We start from the raw sequence: 20,550 nt of genomic DNA, 5'->3' as shown, positions 1-20,550 counted from the left end.
TTGTGAGCATGAATGAGTAGCCAATCAGCGCACAGGAAAGTGGTGCGCGGGGTCGAAATACGGTCGAGAAAGGAAGGCGCTGTGGCTAGACCCGCTGTGTAATCGATTACGCTAACTATATATATAGATATACACACATATAGAGATATAATTTTTTGGGAAGCGGTTATTTTTTAGCTCACAAAAGCATTTACATCCAAGCTGATACAATATTGCAGGCTGTTCTGGGGATAATCCTTTGGTTTTTGCCCCTTGACTTTGTCTGTTAGCGTGTTAGCCTTTAGCCGATACTACATGTCATATATATATAATGATATAACATTTTGGTAAATAATTAGTGCATTCGGTGTAAATGGTGCAGTGAGTTTCAATCATCACGGCCTGTCTGCTGTTCTCAGTGAAGTGAATTTGTACTTTCAGCTTTAACATGGCGGAAAACACTGTAGAGGTAAGAAACAGCGCTCGCGCACAAAACCCTCTCCGGCACGAGCCCGTTTTGATTCCTTGTCTGTAAGTGCCAGGGTCTTGTGCCAGGGCTCCAGTGTTCGCTTGGATTGAGTTAATTCCTTATTAATGACTCGGGAGAGAATGTTAATGTTCGTTGTGGAATAATTTTGCTCATTTCAGTTGCAGTGAAACAACACAGGCGAGTGAATTACCATTAGTGCAATAAGACATTTTTATTCATTTAAAAATGTTCAGTAGTGTTTGTATGTAAAAAAAAAAAAAAACTTTAGATATAATATTTCAGTGCAATCTGTTTGGAATATGGAGGCTTCTGAAACATCGGGTTGCTTGTGGTGTTAAAGGAAAAGTCCATGTTTATATTCTGTAATTTGGGATGTGTTGATTTGATTCTTCTGTTAAGTTTTTTTGGGTTTCTCCCCCCTGAGAGTGAGTGTGTGTCGCTCTGATGTCATGGCTCGCGCAGCTTCAGTGGTGAAAAATATTGCAATCACGTGTCTTCATGTTCACTGGAGCGGATTGGGGGTGGGGAGAATGAAAAGGGGCGTGGCCAGATGTGTGTAACCTGGACAAATTACGTCGGGTTTTTTTTTTTGTGGGGGGGAAGAATACCGGAAACTGGTGCTAATTGGAAGTAGAAAACGCTGGACTTCCGGGAGGACATGCTGAGTGACGCTGTAATCTGTGGTTTTGTAAATTTGCTAAAGCAATAGGACTCCTGTAACGTATCATTTTTATGAACGTATATACTGTACATACAGTGGTGCTTGAAAGTTTGTGAATCCTTTAGAATTTTCTATATTTCTGCATAAATATGACCTAAAACGTCATCAGATTTTCACACAAGTCCTAAAAGTAGATAAAGAGAACCCAGTTAAATAAATGAGACAAAAATATTATACTTGATCACTTATTTATTGAGGAAAATGATCCAATATTACATATCTGTGAGTGGCAAAAGTATGTGAACCTCTAGGATTAGCAGTTAATTTGAAGGTGAAATTAGAGTCAGGTGTTTGCAATCAATGGGATGACAATCAGGTGTGACTGGGCACCCTGTTTTATTTAAAGAACAGGGATCTATCAAAGTCTGATCTTCACAACACATGTTTGTGGAAGTGTATCATGGCAGAAACAAAGGAGATTTCTGAGGACCTCAGAAAAAGCGTTGTTGATGCTCATCAGGCTGGAAAAAGTTACAAAACCATCTCTAAACAGTTTGGACTCCACCAATCCACAGTCAGACAGATTGTGTACAAATGGAGGAAATTTTAGACCATTGTTACCCTCCCCAGGAGTGGTCAACCAACAAAGATCACTCCAAGAGCAAGGCGTGTAATAGTCAGCAAGGTCACAAAGGACCCCAGGGTAACTTCTAAGCAACTGAAGGCCTCTCTCACATTGGCTAATGTTAATGCTCATGAGACCACCATCAGGAAAACACTGAACAACAATAGTGTGCATGGCAGGGTTGCAAGAAGAAAGCCACTGCTCTCCAAAAATAACATTGCTGCTCGTCTGCAGTTTGCTAAAGATCACGTGGACAAGGCAGAAGGCTATTGGAAAAATGTTTTGTGGATGGATGAGACCAAAATAGAACTTTTTGGTATAAATGAAAAGTATCATGTTTGGAGAAAGGAAAAGACTGCATTCCAGCATAAGAACCTTATCCCATCATGGTAGTATCATGGTTTGGGCCTGTTTTGCTGCATCTGGGCCAGGACGGCTTGCCATCATTGATGGAACGATGAATTTTGAAAATTATACCAGCGAGTTCTAAAGGAAAATGTCAGGACATCTGACCATGAACTGAATCTCAAGAGAAGGTGGGTCATGCAGTAAGACAATGACCCTAAGCACACAAGTCGTTCTACCAAAGAATGGTTAAAGAAGAATAAAGTTAATGTTTTGGAATGGCCAAGTCAAAGTCCTGACCTTAATCCAATTGAAATGTTGTGTAAGGACCTGAAGCGAGCAGTTCATGTGAGGAAACCCACCAACATCCCAGAGTTGAAGCTGTTCTGTATGGAGGAATGGGCTAAAATTCCTCCAAGACGGTGTGCAGGACTGATCAACAGTTACTGGAAATGTTTAGTTGCAGTTATTGCTGCACAAGGGAGTCACACCAGATACTGAAAGCAAAGGTTCACATACTTTTGCCACTCACAGATATGTAATATTGGATCATTTTCCTCAATAAATAATTGACCAAGTATAATATTTTTGTCTCATTTGTTTAACTGGGTTCTCTTTATCTACTTTTAGGACTTGTGTGAAAATCTGATGATGTTTTAGGTCATATTTATGCAGAAATATAGAAAATTCTAAAGGGTTCACAAACTTTCAAGCACCACTGTAAATAAGACAGTTGATATAGCCAGCATTAGACATAATTTCCCTTTGAAAATAACAGACCTTAATATGTTTATCAAATTCATACAAATAGGAACTTGCTCTAGGCATCCATGTTTTCCGAGCTGGAACTCAGGAACATCAGCTTGGAACTTTCAGACTTCCGAGTACTGCATTTCAGCTCTACAGCAGAGACTCGATTCAGATTGCTATCTATCAATGAGACCACAGGCATGATGGATGCTGCTTGGCATGAAGCATGGGGGGGGGGCAGCCTTCGGCCCAAAGGGTGGCTGGTTCGATTACCTGAACCAGCAAGAAAAATATGTGTGTGTGTGAATGAACAACACTTTCCCCTCCCTCTGTATTCATAGCTAAAGTGCCCTTGAGCAAGATACCTAACCCCCAATTGCTCCCAGAGCGCTGTAGCATATCTGCCCACTGCTGTGTTCACTGTTTCAGCTGGGTTAAATGCAGAGGAGGAATTTTGCTGTGTACATGTGACAAAATATGAAGGCTTCTTCTCTGCTTTGGCAGACCTGCCAACCTTTACGCATTTTGCGTAGCAGATACGCATTGACATCAAACTACGCTGCTACGATTTAACACTTCAGAATACGCAAAAAGCCATTGATGGCTTTGAGTTCAAAGATCTTTAATATTCCGGTTCAACTGTCTGCATTTGCGCACTAGGCAACTCGTCTATGGGTGTTACCTCATTGACCTGTAGAGAAAATAAGACTTCGACCAATCACAGTGCTAGTTTTAAACTCTTCAAATTAGGGCTTTGACTTCGAACTTCGATATTCGAATACAATTCGAATGTTGTGAAAAAAAAGAGATGTTCGAACGAATATTAGGCAGCTCTAAATATTCGAACCTGTATATGGTATCATTAGGCATAATTCTTTTATTTTTGTGAATGTGGTTGTAAACGTTTTCAGTTCAGGTCGCAGGTTTTTTTTTTTTAAACGTCTGTGGAATTTATGTGAATCGCAAAGGTCATTGTCTTTTGTCTTATCTGGGCACCTGTAGACGTTAGCGTCAAGCTGGCACGCATTGAACAATGGAGTCAGATGCTAGCACGTTGGAGATTTGCACTCCGGAGAATTTAAAAAGTGATGTGTGGTGCTATTTTGGATTCGAAAAAAAAGATGGAGAATGCGATTAAAAAAAAAAGGTTACCTGTAAAATATGTGGAAACAAATTGGCCTATCAATCAACAACTTCAAACTTGAGGGCCCACTTGAAGACATTGCACGCGGGAGCGCTAGAAGGTGAGAGGGGGCTGCTAACGTAGCCCCTTTTTATTACTAAATTACTAACGCAGACTATGCGACACTGCGCAGGAATGCTTTCATGCGCTGTTATTTTTGTCAACTTGGGATAGTTGCTAAAATAAAAAATAAAAATAAACTATTAGCTTACTTGCGCAAGTAGCCTATAGGCCTAAATTAATTTAGCCTACACATGGTGGAATTTACATACCATGAAGTTCATAAGTTAACGAAGTGAGCACGTAAAACTAATCTGTGATCTTATAACATATCGTGTTTGTTTGAGTTGTGAATCAGAGACGCGAGCAGGAAGCAATGACATGACAGCTGACACCGGTCTCATTCAAAACAAACATTCTCAAAAGCCAACACGAATGGGCTCGGAACGGCAGTGTTATAAACTCACAGATTAGGTGTAGGCGTAGCAGTACCTGCTCATTTTGTAAACGTTCCCCTTTGATTGTCAGTGAGGCTACAGTTTAGAGGCTTTCATCAGTACAAGCAACCAGGAAACCGAAGGAACAGCGTTTCACACAAAAAAGGCAACGGACAAACAACGAAGTTTGTGGATTATGTAACGTTAAGTGTCAGCCGGTATAATGCCAATTACTACGACACTGCACGTTTCATTAGTAGTGGTTGTAAAAACACGCCTGAATATTTCATATTTCCTGCACGTAATCTTATTGACATTGACTGAACACTGCCCCCTGGTGGACTGAATATCATTTAATTTTGATGCCGAGGTGTTAGTGAGGCCTTTAAGAATAATATAATTAATAAAAAAGTTTGAATACTATTCGAACGTCTAGATTAATTTCCAAACGAACTTCGAATATGATTTTTGGGCCAAGGTCAAAGCCCTACTTCAAATAGGCCTAGGCTGTGAGGCTAAGCGAAGAGCCGAGGAGCCATCAAAACGAAAGTAACGAAATTGATTTTCATCCCTCTCGGTCAATCTTTATACTGTGACTGGTTTTACAAGGGAGGACGGTGCTAAACACCGTTTCGAAGGTAAATGGGCAGGGCAAGGGTATTGTGAATAAAGCAAGGACAACAGTCCCAACATCATAGTTCAAAGCACAGTGTTCCACCTTATCTGAAGGAAATATTTGTTCCAGCTTGTTTTGATATTTGACCCAGGCTTCTCAATCCAAAAAATATTGCATAGCCTAAAGTGAAAATATAGTAGCCTACTGACTTTTCCATCCAGTCAACCGATAGACGTGTTAAAATCTTCTGAACTAGGCTACTCGTGCATGTGAGATTCAATGAGCAGCGCACCAAGTGTTTTCATGTACCGTAAGTGCGTGTGGTGGATGATGTGTTTGTGTATGTGCGTGCCTTGCAGTTAATAATACACATGACGTCAGATGAGGATACTGACAGAGAGAGAGAGAGGGAAGCAAATCTAAAAAAGAAGCGAGTCTATGCCCCTCAGAAGTTCCTAACGAAGTATCAAGATCAATGGCCATGCCTCCGCCCCTCTAAACTGCCTAATCATGCGTTTTGCACAGTGTGCAATTATGATTTTGACATTAGCCATCAAGGAAATACAGGTAATAATATTGCTAACATAATGCTTGCATTTATATACATAGGCCTAGGGCTGTGCGATATGGGAAAAAATGAATATCCATTTCACGATATACGATATATATCTCGATATATTTAAATCTCCTCTAAAGGACCCAATGAAATCTAACTTTTACTCTTTACTGTTTTCACTACAATCCCTGCAGATTAAATAACATTCTTGGTTAACTTTACAGGTGGTTTTCAACAACACATTTTACATTTTCATGTTAGTGATTAATCACAATTGAGTTGAAATAAGACTATATTTTTATTCAACAAAGGTGTGGCACAAACTGCAAAAACAATCTTGAAAATTGCAACAAAGGGGCAATACAATACAGAGCTGCTCAGAGCTCAAACCAATAAAGCGCAAACTCAACACTGAGAGACATTTAGCTTAAATAAGAAAAGTGCTCATTCATTAAATTATTTAAAAAAATAGATCTCCAAGCTATTAACCTGACTACTGAGAACCACTGGAACATTCACAATAGAGAGAGAGAGATTGAGGGAGAGAAGCGAGAGATCTGCAAAACATAATTTTTCTCTTTGCACACTTTTGAACTGAGTGTTTTCTGGCTCTGCCTCTCAGATGTGTGTAATTCTGGTATTGCCTTCTCTGTAAAATGTCTGCGACCAGGCAACTCGTGTTTGGGATCGAGTGTGTTTTTAGTAATTTTTGGAAGCCTGGTTTTTCCAACTAATCGGGATCATGTCTTCGGCAATGCCGTTCGTGATTGCATCCGTTATAGCTCTCCATCTCTGACTCGTTTTCTCATATGGGGTGGCTTTGGAGAACGAGGCCGCTATGGTCATTTGTTTAGCTTGTGGGGGGGTTTTAGCTCGTGGGCAAGTAGTTCGGCGTTTAAGAGACTCTTCATACTGTACCGGGTGAGTTTTCAGGTGATGGAACATATTTGTAGTGCTGCTGCCTTTCGTGATGGCAGGGTTTTTTTTTTTTTTGCACACTTTACAAACTGGCATTTGCTGTTCCACGTCCTCCTCGCGATATCCAAAAAATGCCAGTTGACTGACCCCTTTTTAAGTTCTTTTAGGAAGTAATTTGTCACTGAAATTGACAGAGCTTACACGGTAGCCTACGCAACACCAGTGATTGCACGAACTGAGTCAGCGCTGTAAACCGGAACCAGGAAATCTTCCCGCCAGCAGTGTTGCCAGATACTGCTAACGTTTTCCAGCCCAAAATATGTTCAAAAACCGCCCAATCTGGCAACACAACGGAAACTAGAAAATCTTCCCGGAAGTTCCTTTCAGCACTGAGATGTCGCCCGGGATTGGTTGGTGAGTGCGTGACGTTATTGTTTTCTTTACCCTTAGGCAGCCTCTCACGTTACTGCCTGAGGGACAGGGAGAAAACCACCGGGAAATGTTTTAAACAAACACGAAACAAACGCAAGTCGGAAGATGACCATACAATACTCGATAGTTACGATATAATAATTTTATGTATCGCACACAGAATTTTCGCGATATATCGAGTATATTCGATATATCGCACAGCCCTACATAGGCCATTATTTTTTTCCAAATTAGGCCAGGTCAGTGAATATTATAAAGGCTGTTATTGGATAGGCCAGAGTAGCCTATAATTTATTTTCAGTAAATCTTTCTGTAAGTGTGGTTATCAGTTTTCAATATTAATATTTAGTAAATGCAAAATATATATTTATATAGGCATTCTGGAATATTCACTTTCGGTGTTTAGTGTCGCCTAGTTCAAAGTGTAGTGAGGAGCAACAGAATCTCTTTTACGGTCAAAACTAAATTTATGAAAAAAGGTGTGTGGGGGTGTGTGTGTATATATTTTGCAGACTGCCGGCGTCTGTTTTAAAAGACATAGGCTATAGCCCTTTGGTTTTTCTGTTATCTATACAATATAATGCTAAATGTCAAAAGGGACATAGCATGCTATTTGGGATTCTTTGTTTATAATTCCCAATGTATTTAAGACACAATATGCCAAAGGCAGTACATTTATCACTTATCTTTAAGTTTAAGGTCTGTATAAAGGACATATTTTTCGGGCACAGTTGCCTTGTGCCAAATGTCTTGGTAAAAGCATTGGAAATATATTCATGCCTTTTCATTAAGAGTTCTTGTTTTCTTCATAGTCTACTTGTATGTTGAATAACTAGATATGGTGGTGAGTGGGAGCTCTGTGCTTAGTAATACATTGCTCACATGCTCGTTCATTACAATCAATACTGATCAGCAAATGTGCCTGACCTCACGCCGTGCTGCGTTGCACCACCGCGATAAGTTGCTACTCAAAATTTTTTTCCAAGGTTGGCAGGTATGCTTTGGAAGCTGACTTGTTTGACCAGTGTGTATAGATGATAAACAATGGACAGTTTAAAGGTCATAGGCAATGGTTGGAGGTGAAACGTAGAATATCAACTTTATTGTCTAGAAGAACGACCCAAAAAGCGAATTCAATTTTCCTAGTGTCTAATTTGCACCCTAAAATTGAATAAAACTGTTAAAATGTACTGTTTTGCCCAATTTCCAAAGGTTTGTTTATATCTCACTTATGCGCACTTTCACCGCTAGGGGGCCATCGTCGTGACGTCATTTAAGCCGGTGTTTCTCAATCTATGGGCCATGGACCAGTACCAGTCCGTGAGAAGATTACGGTCAGTCCGCAAGCCTGCCGCTGCACTAGTAGTCAGTATTATAATTTCAAACTACTGGTCACTGTCAATCAGATTATGTAGAAGAGCGATTGGCTGGCTCTGCTCTCAGTGCTTTTGTCACTGTGTGCCACGTAGTGTAAGTCCCGCCCCCCCCATTCTAGAATGTTAAGCATTCCTGCCCGTGCGAGGTTGCACACTTGCACTTATTCATTCATTCTGTCCCAAGTCCAGTCATTCGCGCGCACACGCTTTGAGAGCAATATCGTGGCATGTTCAAAGCAAGCTACTCTTGACTCTTTCTTTGGAAAGCGCCCATCTGACAGTGCAGATACACAACATGAGCCAGAGGCAAAAAAAATTTCGCCCATTCACTCGCAATTACGACCCTTCATACATACAGTTCGGCTTTATTTCAAGTGATAGTTGTCCTCCGAAACCAATCTGTGTTATCTGCCAAACCATGCTAAGCAACGACGCTATGAAGCCATCCAAATTACGCTGGTATTTGGAAACGAAACGTTCGCATCTCAAGGATAAATCAGAAGATTTTTTCAGAAGAAAACGTGATGAATTGGCCACCCAAACGAAAGTGTTGAAAAGTAATTTGACCGAGAATGAAAAGCTAACAAAGGCATCATACATGATTTCACACCACATTTCCAAATGTCAGGCACCCTTCACAATTGGGGAGAAGCTAATTATGCCTTTGATTCTTACTGCTTGTAATGAGGTGTTGGGTTCGGCTGCTGCAGCCAAAGTAAAAGAGATTCCTCTATCAAATGACAGTCTGTCGTCGAATTGACGATATGGCGGCAGACATCGAAATGGAAATTTTAGAAAGGGCGAAGTCATCTGACTGGTTTGCCATTCAATTGGATGAGACTACGGATCTCTCTAACTTGGCTATGCTTCTGGTCTACATCAGATATGTTCATGAGGATTTTTTGTTTTGTAAGGTGCTTCCAGGGACCACAACCACTGGAGAAATATTCCGTATGCTTGATGGGTACATCTCTGGGCATGGGTTGATATGCAGGCGTTGCGTCGGTGTCTGCACAGATGGGGCAGTGGCTATAACCGGCAGGCACAACGGAGTTGTTGCTCGGGTAAAAGCCGTTTCACCATCAGTGCAGGCAACGCACTGTGTTATTCATCGAGAGGTACTTGGCTCTAAACGCCTGTCCACAGAGCTTCATGAAGTTTTAAATCAAGTGGTCAAAATAGTGAACTTCATTAAGGCCAATCTGACAAATTCCCGTCTATTTACAGCTCTGTGTGATGAGATGGATGCAGATTATGTTCATCTGCTCTTGCACTCTGAGGTTCGTTGGCTGTCATGGGGTAAAGTGGTGAACAGAGTGTACGAGTTGAGGCATTCGTGACAAACAGTCCAATCTTACCGATCACCTGTGAGATCAGTCTTGGCTTATAAAGGTAGCTTATCTTTCTGACATCCTGAACCATTTCAATATGCTAAACCTGTCGATCCAAGGCTAAGCGTGTGACATTTTTCAAGCCAATGATAAAATCATGGCTTTCAAAAAGAAGCTCTCAGTCTGGACCAAGTGAGTTAATAGAGGTGTGTTTGACATGTTCGGCTGTCTGTCGTCTCTGGCTGATGAAGGTGTGGATTTGGGGCAGGTGCCGGCAGTGATCGTGCAACACCTTACCGAAACACTGCGTCATTTTGATTCATACTTCCCCTCAAAATCCCATCTCACGGAAAAGCAATGGGTGAGAGATCTGTTCACCAACCCAGAAATGAGCGCTCTGCCACCTGTGGTGCAGGATAAACTTCTGGAGCTTTCGTGCGATGCTGGTCTGCAGTCGAGATTTGGTTGACTTTCTCTGTCTGAATTCTGGCTGTCGTGCTGCAATGAATATCCCCAGCTGAGTGAGATGGCAGTGAAAACACTGATGCCTTTCCATTCAACATACCTCTGCAAGACCGCATTTTCACATTTGACAGCCACAAAGACAAAATACCGAAACAGGCTCAACTCAGAAAACATGTTCCGAGTGGCCTTGTTACCCTGTCTTCTTCGTTTCGACCTGTTAGTGGCGAGAAAGCAGGCACATCCTTCGCATTAGAATGCTGACTTTTCTTTTACCAAATCTCTGTGGGTGACTAGGCCCGTCATTTGAGGTTAAAAGTCAGCATGTAGCCTACGTTCAGTTCTCCCTTCTTCATACTGGGACTGTGTAATCAGTCAGTATTAGGGCTACAGTGGGTCTTTAGGTTTCTCGGTTTGAGGTCCCATGTTTCTGGTAGACCTTTTTATAAGTATGTGTGTGTGTTATTGAGGCACTGTTTGGCAGTGCTTCAAGTTCAAAGGTGTAGTTTAAAAAAAAAATCTAAAACACAAAAGTAAAAAAAAAAATCTTGGTTTAATGGTTCTTACGCAAATGGTAATATGTTATTGATGATGATTAATAATAATAATAATAAGTCAAATTATTGGGCCTACATATAGGGCTGCTCGATATTGGAAAAAATCAATATCACGATTTTTTCAGTAAATATCGATATCGCGATTTTTAAAACGATATTTATACACCTTTTTTTAAAGCCCTGATCATCAACACCTGAGGCACCGGGCCACATTTTTATAGTACAGGCCTCATAGGCTACCTGTCAACCCTTCCCGTTGTACCCTGAAACGCCTTTTACTTAAACTATTTACTGTGCAAGTGCGTACTTTGCATAGGTCCTATAGCCTGCACAAGGCTCACGTTCTCCTCACTCAACATTTCCGATCACAGAGGATGGAGCCAGTGCTGGTATTACCAGTGATTACTGCGTAACGTCCACACTGGCTCGTAGCCAGCCAAGGATAAAATCTCTCTCTCACACACACACACTACAACGTAAGCTTGTGTGTTGTTAAGACACCAACATTAAACACGCACAATATAGAGACAAGTCCTTAAGAATTAACATGCATGAAAATGGGCTTCTCTTCCTTCATCTTCCAAATGTGGACTCCGCTATCTTTTTGGCATGTCAGCATTGAAATACCATTTGCAGAGATATTTCACTCGCCATTAAGAAAAGTAAAAGCAACACATGATTAGGGCTACATGATTAGCAGGGGGACACCGTTTTAAGCGCACGGAATTTTAAAAACAATGTAATTACATCTGAGTCCGTCTACATCGCGCAATAAACCCGTCCTTAGCAGAACCTACTTCAAAGCATGATGCTAGCTGCAGATGCACAAGTCAAAATCAAATGAACCCAACATGCTGCGGCGGGCAACATTAATAACCAAATTGCCTTACCTTAAAACGCTGCCTTGACCACAGGACGACTCGCAATTATTCCACTTAAATCCACACGGTTTAACACATCTAACACAGCTAGCAAGCTGGATATGTGCTAATATTGTTGTGCTTGTTTTCTTCCGTAGATGCCATTTTTACATTACCCAGTCCCACATCCAAAAATATGACGTAAATATATGTTAATTGTATTATTATAACTATTAGCAAGCAAATCAAACAACATATCAAGAAATCAATATATCAAATCACCCGACACGTATGAAAAGAGAAGAACTGATTTTTTACTGTTGCGGAGATATCGCGGGAGTAGAATGGATGATGTATGCAAGGCTACGGTGTGCCTTAGGGGACAGAAGGGTTCGTTTTACCTTACTGTCACGTCAATGTTATTGTTGTTTTATTGCCATTGTAGAAATATTGTGCACGTCCCTTTCGACAAATGACAAAAAATAGTTTCATATCGATATTATGAATTTTGATATCGTTTGACACCAATATCGATATCGTGATAAAAATACGATATATTGCACAGCTCTACCTACATATCAGTATATTTATGTAATTTGGCAATAATCTCAAAGCTTCTGTTAATTTCCCTTGTTTAATAATAGTTTAGGCCTAAGCAGCAATAATAATGCTAGGCCTACTACTACTACTACTAATAATAATTATAATGGCATATCTTTGGACAGTTACTGGTCATTTGGCAATTTTCTACAATTCTGCCAATGCACTCCTGTTAGGTCTTATTTAGCCAAAATATTGTTATGCTGGTATAAGCCTGCTACTTGTAACAAGTACTACTAATAAAATAAATAATAATAAACTATCTATCTATCTGTCTGTCTGTCTGTCTATGGAGGCGCACACGATGTGTGTGTGTGTGTGGGGGGGGTTTCAGGGGGGCGCACAGAGGCGTAGGCCTATGCAGGGCCTTGCAGCACCAAGGCCTAATGTTACTGGGCCCCAGAGCAAAGAAGTTTGAGAAACCCTGATTTAAGTCAAACAGACCGGGAGCAGTTCTGTGTTTACCTGCGAACCGAGCACACATGTACGGACTTTGGTCATGAGAGGTTGTGTATTTTACACAATAGCGATTTTGAAGTAGGAACTCTCCAAATTGAATATCGAGAGGTGAAACCATACATGTATGAACCTATGGCCGTTGCAAAGCAATCGGTGAATGTGGCTCACTGGTTTGACTGTGCGGCCTCAGAATCGGACAGTGACTCGGCCGACTCTGATCGCGGTGACCCCGGACCTCAACAAGACTTGCGCCCAAACGATTTATCCTGGTAATTATGATAAATTCCTACTTTCGTTGTAATACTAAATAAGAGCCCTTTTGAAGAATAATTAAACTGCTGTCCCTAGTGGATATAGGTAACGATTACTTGACAGTGCTCCGGTAGGCCACGTTAGCCTGCCGTCCACGGCATTATACTACTTATAGCTTACTCTAAGCGAGGAAATATCCCTTTGTCTCATTTCCACAATGATTGTACAGGATCCCTCAGGATTCTTGACTTGTCAATTGTAAGCAAAAGTAAAAATGTTTACCTCCCATCTTCTCCTTTTTGCTTGAGCGTTGCTGGTCCATTTCTTCTTTGATTGCTTGATTTTGTTTCACACGCACAATCCACTCTCTCCGCTTAGTCTCCTGTTCCGGACCCCCCCCCCCCCGGCTTCACACGCACAATCCACTCTCTCCACCTCGTCTCCTCTTTCAGAAAAAGCCAACCCACTCGCTCCGCCTCTTCTCCTTTTTCGGAAAAAGCCAATCCTCTCGCTCTGCATCTTTTCCTCTTCCGGCAAAAGCCAATCCACTCTCTCTGCCTCTTCTCCTTTCTCGGAAAAAGGTAAAAGCTTCTTCCTGAACTGGTCCTGTTGTTACAGTTCACTGCACAACAATAAGGCATAGTTTTTCTTTGGAAATTCCTGAACGCACGCCTGCACTCAAGCTGAACGGCAATGTAAGTAAACGGAAGTGGACTCAACTCAAGTGGTTTGTTTGGCTTAAATGATGTCACGCGCCAAGTAGGTTTGGGCGGTATTACGGTAAGAAGGTATCCCGAGGTATCCAAAAGTACCAACGGTATCGGTCTCATTACCGTCATTTAAAAAAAATATATAATATCTAAATAAATATGGAGTACATGAGGTCATAATATAAAATAATAAATTGAAGATTGTCCCGAATAACTGTGTGATCGTATTTTCACTAATTCTATCAATTTCCTAAAGAAGTTCTCATCGCGTGCAGGGTTGTTTATGTCGTTACCATGGCAACCCTGCGTGACATTTTGGAGTCTGACAGATGAAGGAAGAGTTGCGTGATGCTTTGAAATATCTCTTAATGCTAGTGTTGCCACACGTCCAGGTTTTTCCGGGATTGTCCCGGTTTTTTGTGGAAAATGTCCAGGAAAATGGAATAACCTTCCCGGGACACGTTTTGTCCCGGTTTTTTACTTCCTCACATTATCCCCATTGAAATAAACACAAATCATTAATGTTTCTCGCAGCCACTTAACATATTAATAGTTTTCACGTAAGCAGGCATATTGTAGGCAGCTACTTGTGTGGCCTCACCGAATGTTTGCGCACGCAGCCAGTCGCCGTTGCTAGGTGATCGTGGTCAATACAACGGCGGCCGCGCGAAATCAAAGATACTGGAATACCGTAATACCAAACAATAGGTGAGAGTTCCCTTGGTCGGTGCGCGAGTAGGCTGGCTGTCTACTTCCTATGTTCTGATTCTGATAAAGGCTGGTTCTAAAGCCTGGGCCAATTTCATCAATAAATGAATCATTAAATAAATCATTAAATATATCAAAAAAGAATGCCTGAACACTGGCGTGAGAAATGAATAAATCAGTTGTCCCAATAACATAGCACCTCTCTCTTGTGATTATAACAAAGGATTAGGGCTATTTGGTATGATACGGTAGTCTAACTTTTAAAGTTCAGTTCTCCAGAGAAAAGGCTAAAACAACAACGAAGCAGACTGAGAGAAATTATATTGATTATATTTGTATTATTTTGATTTGGAAACGGAATGGGAGGAGAGACTCTTCAGAGGGCTGTTAGCCTACTATTAAATATTTGTTTAAAAAAAAATTGGCGTCCAAATAAGATCATTCCTATATGAACTTATTTTTTGTAATAATATTTGTGGTAGTGCCCATTTAAGGGTTAAGAAGACAAAATGAATTTTAACTAAACGCCTAACTGCACCAGTTGAACTGTTTTATTTTTAAACGTGAACATTCACATAAGGCATAAGGCATCGTGTGCGTGTCCGCAGCCCTCAACCCCCGCGCTCGTACGTGCGCGCAGGCGCGGCCGCCGACCGATGTGTCCCGGTTTTTTACAACTCAGATGTGGCAACCCTACTTAATGCACAAAATTCGCTTTGCTGCTTAATCCATACCACAGTGCACACAGTTCGCTATGCTGCTTTTAAATAGTACATTTGAGGCATAGGCGCACGTTACACAGTAGGCCGAAACAAAATATTATTTTTTTCTCGGTAATACCGTATACCCCGGGAAAACACAGAGACGGTTTAAAGGTATCAAAATTTGGATACCGCCCAACCCTAGCGCCAAGTGGTCATGAAAATAGCCGAACGGAAATTCGCTGCGATCCGCGCTAACTTATTTTAATTATTACTTATTGACAATACTTCTTGGGACTAGAAGAAAATTACAGAGGTTTTTTTTAACATATAAAGTTTCAAATGTGCATAAAATTAAAACCATTGCCTGTGAGCTTTAATGGACTAAAGCACTGCTGCAGGGTCCTCCAGAAAATCTGAAGTAGTCAGCTAAAAAATGTAGTAGGTGGCTCTGCAATTTGCAGCGACAAAGGTGCGCTAACGCTAGGGGGTTCTGGGGGGCAGCCCCCCCAGAAAAATTTGAAATTTACATGCCTTCTGGTACATTCTCATGTAATAAATTACTAGCCATTTCCCTGTCAAATACTTGCAAAATATGTATGAAATTTCCCTCCAGATGTACGTGTGCTCGGTTTTCTCACTTACCCTCTGTAGTATGCTGCCTGGCTCTGTAACATAACTACCTACGCTATGGTGTGGTCCAGTTCAGCCAGTCAGAGCATGAGAATCGATCAACAAATGTGTCGTCGTTTCCGGTCGTGCTAGACTCGAATCCAAGACAATTTCATTGTGAAATAATTGGCTTTGCGGCAAATTATGGGCAGCAGAGATGAGAGAAATCGCTTGAACATCGAAAGGCAAGGTTTTTTTTTGTTGTTGTTCTGGGATTGAGTAGCTGGCACAGACCATCTGTGTAGGCGGAGAAGATTGCTGGTTGCTGGTGCTTGTGGACATCTCTGCTGCTGCATTGTTTTGAAGATGAAGCAAAGACTAAATCCTACTGGAGCCACAATAAATCTTGAATGTCACTGCTCACATTTTTATTAGCTCAGTGAATGCACAGGTTGTTCAGGGTGGATTTTTCTTCTCAGATGACAATTCAGATTTCAGATAATTCAAGGTCTTTTTCCATTATAAGGTTGAATAGAGATCTTGCAGTCACGTGACCGGAAAGTACACAGCCACCATCTTGTCAGTAAAAAACACAGCTGAATACTGCTGCACTCATGTACAGAATGGATCAATTTCAACCGACGGACTACACGGCTCATTTTTCTAATGAACAGATAACTAGATATATGTCTAAAATAAACGATCTACAGATTAGTGACCCTTATGGCTTTCCGGACGTAGTTTTCACGACCGTGTCAGTGGATTTTGAACTGCCAGCGGAGTACCCGGACGTGTATAATTACCTCATTAACTTTCCCTCGCTGTTCAGTGGTGAAACACTGCGTGCTTATAAATCTCTGGACAGTTATCTTTACAGAAATTCAGGATTTGTCAGCGACTCAGATGTGGCATCTTGTAAACAAGAAAATAACAATCCTCATTGGATGGGTAAGTCACTTAAGTATTGAGTATAGCACTGACCAGCCGATTATAGAATAAGGTAATTCCAGCTGTAATTCCAAATCGTCCGTCTTGTTTGCCATGGATCTGGCGTTGGAGAGCTAGAGGCTTGGCAGTGGAGGTTTGAGTGGCTGTTTTCTGAGCTTAGTCAACAGGCCGGCTCTGCAGCCTCGCTTTTGCTTCTGCTCCCGGTGCTGCCTCCTTCGCTTTGCTTCCAATAACAATCCACAGAGACCCCGCTGGTCTCGCTATCTCGTCCGGAATGTTGTGCATGCAATGGAAATCGCTACAAACCGTCATTTTCTGCTGGAAACCAATGTCCAGTAAGTCCATACGGTTGTAGTGGATATTGAAGTCCGGTACAGATGAACAACACGCAAAAATACATACAAAAAACATAAACGTGCACAGGTAGGGAGAGCTTGTAGCCGCAGCCATTGTAGTAGAATTGTATATAGTAGGGTTTTCCAGAAGAAAAGGTAGAAGTAGAACCAGAAGTAGAAGGCGTAAATATGGCGTTTGACCGACAAGATGGCATCTGTCACAGTCTGGATCGGCTGTGACGTCACATGCAAGTGCTCCATAGGCTACGTTCACATTACAAGCCTTGTTTTTCAATTCTGATTTTTGCTCAGGTCGTATTTGCCTATCTTGATGGCTCACGTTTCATAATTGAAAATGATCTGTATCTAACTGTAATGTGAACACATCTGGAGTCTGAAACAGCACGCGTGTGCACTAGGGTTGGGCGGTATCCAAATTTTGATACCTTTAAACTGTCTCTGTGTTTTCCCGGGGTATACGGTATTACCGAGAAAAAAATATTTTGTTTTGGCCTACTGTGTAACGTGCGCCTATGCCTCAAATGTACTATTTAAAAGCAGCATAGCGAATTGTGTGCATTGTGGTATGGATTAAGCAGCAAAGCGAATTTTGTGCATTGATGAATGGATTAAGAGATATTTCAAAGCATCACGCAACTCTTCCTTCATCTTGAAAATAGCATTCAACTGTCGTTTACACATGTCTGCGTTGAAACGCCATTTGCAGCACTATTTCACCTACTCCATCAAAAAAAAGTACACGATGAGCAGGATCATACCCTTTCAAGCATGGGAAATAAAAAAAAGAAAAAGAATCAACCAACACCCAAGTCCGTTTAGACTGCGCGATAAACCATATTCTTCAGCGCAAATGAGGCGAACCTAATTCAAATGCGCGATAGCTGCACAAGGCAAAATCATATGGGCCCACGTCATGCCATGGCGGGGAAATTAATAATCAAATGGCCTTACCTTGCTTAAAACGTTGTCTTGATCACATAACTCCTTACAATTATTCCACTTAAATCCATACGGTTTAACACACCCAACAAAGATAGCAAGCGCATTGCTAATTCCCACCAGAAACCTAACAGTTTACGCTACGATGTTTTCTTCCGTTTCTTCAGTAGATGACATTTCAAACGTTTATTACCCACATCCCAAATGTCATACGTTATATTATTTTACCTTGTTGTTACTCATGTAACCTACTCAAAACACAGCTCATTGGAGAGATCTCGTGGAAGTGGAGTACCCCAGGCTATGGTGTGCCTTAGGGGACATATTAAATTTTTCGTTTGGTTTGAAACCAAAATACTGCCACACTGCCGATGTTGTATTTTTATTTTTTTTTTGCCATTAACTCGTTATCTTGACTTGACTTGCCATCTTTCAACCACAGTCTAAGTCTTTTTTTTTTTTTTTTTTTTTTTTTTTTTTAAAGATAGGACAGTATAGAGAGACAGGAAATGAGCGGGGGAGAGAGAGACGGGATCGGGAAATAACTTCGGGTCGGACTCGAACCCGGGTCCCCGGATTTATGGTACGGTGCCTTAGCCATCTGAGCCATGACACCCCCGGTCTCAGTCTCTTGCGAAGCTTTCTGTCAGACTCCAAATGTCACGCAGGGTTGCCATGGTAACGACATAAACAACCCTGCACGTGATGAGAACTTCTTTAGGAAATTGATAGAATTAGTGAAAATACGATCACAGTTATTCGGGATGATCTTCAATTTATTATTTTATATTATGACCTCATGTACTCCATATTTATTTAGATATTATATATTTTTTTTAAAATGACGGTAATGAGACCGATACCGTTGGTACTTTTGGATACCTCGGGATACCTTCTTACCGTAATACCGCCCAACCCTAGCGTGCACATTGATACATTTTTGCACAAGTCATCTGCATCATCAACAACAGAAAACATATTTTTGAGACGACTCCTAGCATTAAAACGAACAATATGGACGCATTAGTAGCTAATGTATGCATCACATTTTGCTCTGGAGGACTGCACACAGTTCAGGAAGGTAGCGCATGCATATAAGCAAAAAGCCGTATGAATTTGGACCTGACCGTTCTCGTTCGTGTCACATGGCCACAAATCAGATACTTCTCCAATCTGAAACCACATATGAAAGTGACTCAAATCTAATTTGTAAAGCTTGGATTTGTGTCCACGCAGCCCTGAAAACATCACATCTGTGTCACATGAAAGCAAAAATCAGAGTTGAGTCACTTCAGGCCTGGTAGTGTGAATATCGTCATGGAATAAATGTTATTCTAAAAAAAAAAACATTGTACTTTCACAAATAAATTTTGCTTTGATTATGAATATTTCTTCTGTTCAGCCAACTCGCTGTCTTGATTTTCAGCACAGCTGCTGTGGATATAAAACATCTCCATACACATTCCACGTTTTTGTGATGTGAAAAATGAGAAGCAAGATCAGTCAGATCAGATCCTTTTACACCATTAATGTGAAATGGCAACTGACAAAACTCAATGGAAAAGCGAATAGAAATGTTTTAGGAAGGAAAAAGGGAAAAAAAGTCATCAGGTTGCACAAGTGTATCCCTTTCTAAACATGCATGTGACTGCTCAGAATTAACCAGTTACAGTCAAACTTGTTCATATAATGTAATAATAATCATACACCTGTCAGCCATGAAGTTATTCTGATTCTCCCCAATAGAGATCAGCTGCTTCTGGAGGATTTTCTTAACATCTTTTTAGTTTTAACAGACAGTTGAAGCTATGGTCTGCAAAGCGCTTACAAAGAATGTATGGGATCTCGTTATTCAACGGGATCACTCAGGACAGGGTTAAAAGAGAATTTCCAAAACATGAGATGGACTATGGAGCACCATGAAGGCCTTCAACAAGTGGAGGAAATGGGGCACCATCGTGACATTACCAAGGACAGGACGTCCAGCGCTCGAAACTAACGGTGTCCCGACGTCCCGGGGACCATAAAAAATGTCATCGGGACACAAAATTATCATATCTGGGACAATCCCGGGACAATGGAAAAAAAGTTCTACATGGGGGGAAATTGTGAGAGTGATGCAGTGCGCGTAGCAGTCACAATTGCAGGGCCTGAGCTGCACTCTGTGAATGAAGGATTTGCCTTGAAAGCCTGTGTCTCTCTGAGAGGGAGCAGCCCGTCCCTTGTGTGTGTGTGAGAGCAAGCAGCCCCTCCCCCACCCGCGCGCTGCGAAGAGAGACACAGAAAGGGCCGTAATTGCTCAGAGTGCACCCTCCAAACAACGGGGATTTACATGAAAACGGAAGGAGATATTCACAAAATTCTTTCACATTGAGTGCCACAAGGCTCTCCTGAACACGTTGATGTAATTTTTTTGTCTGTAGTGTAAAAATTGAGGTCACTAGAGCGAGTTAAAAACGAGTTTTTGCATGAGAAGCCTGAAAGTGAGGAGAGGACAGGCACTCAGTAGCCTGGGCCCGCCCATCCTAAGCGTGACGCAACACGAGGGCCTGTTGCGAGCTTAGTCTGGCCAGGCAAGCTATCTACAGCTCTTTCAAGCTCCCGAAAAATCGTGAGCCAATCAACTTTGAGCATCTCCAACGGCCCTGGGTAGAGGCGTGTTCAAGGCAGTGACGTAGTAGAACTGC

The 20,550-nt window shown here is 41.4% G+C and overlaps 1 protein-coding gene across 2 annotated transcripts in view; it reads left to right on the top strand.

The window, feature by feature from the left end:
* Positions 1-53: 53 nt before the first annotated feature.
* Positions 54-20,550, top strand: part of si:ch211-266o15.1 (zinc finger MYM-type protein 4) — a 126,226-nt gene continuing 105,729 nt past the window's right edge. For both annotated transcript variants that reach the window (XM_060933642.1, XM_060933640.1), the window contains exon 1: positions 54-448. In XM_060933642.1, the coding sequence (XP_060789625.1) occupies positions 428-448 (21 nt within the window). In that variant the 5' untranslated portion in view covers positions 54-427. The remainder of the gene's footprint in view (positions 449-20,550) is intronic.

This window comes from Neoarius graeffei, chromosome 11 (assembly GCF_027579695.1).
Source record: "Neoarius graeffei isolate fNeoGra1 chromosome 11, fNeoGra1.pri, whole genome shotgun sequence".
NCBI classification, from domain to species: domain Eukaryota; kingdom Metazoa; phylum Chordata; class Actinopteri; order Siluriformes; family Ariidae; genus Neoarius; species Neoarius graeffei.
The sequence above is the reverse complement of the archived record's forward strand: the minus strand, read 5'-3'. Positions and strand labels throughout refer to the sequence as shown.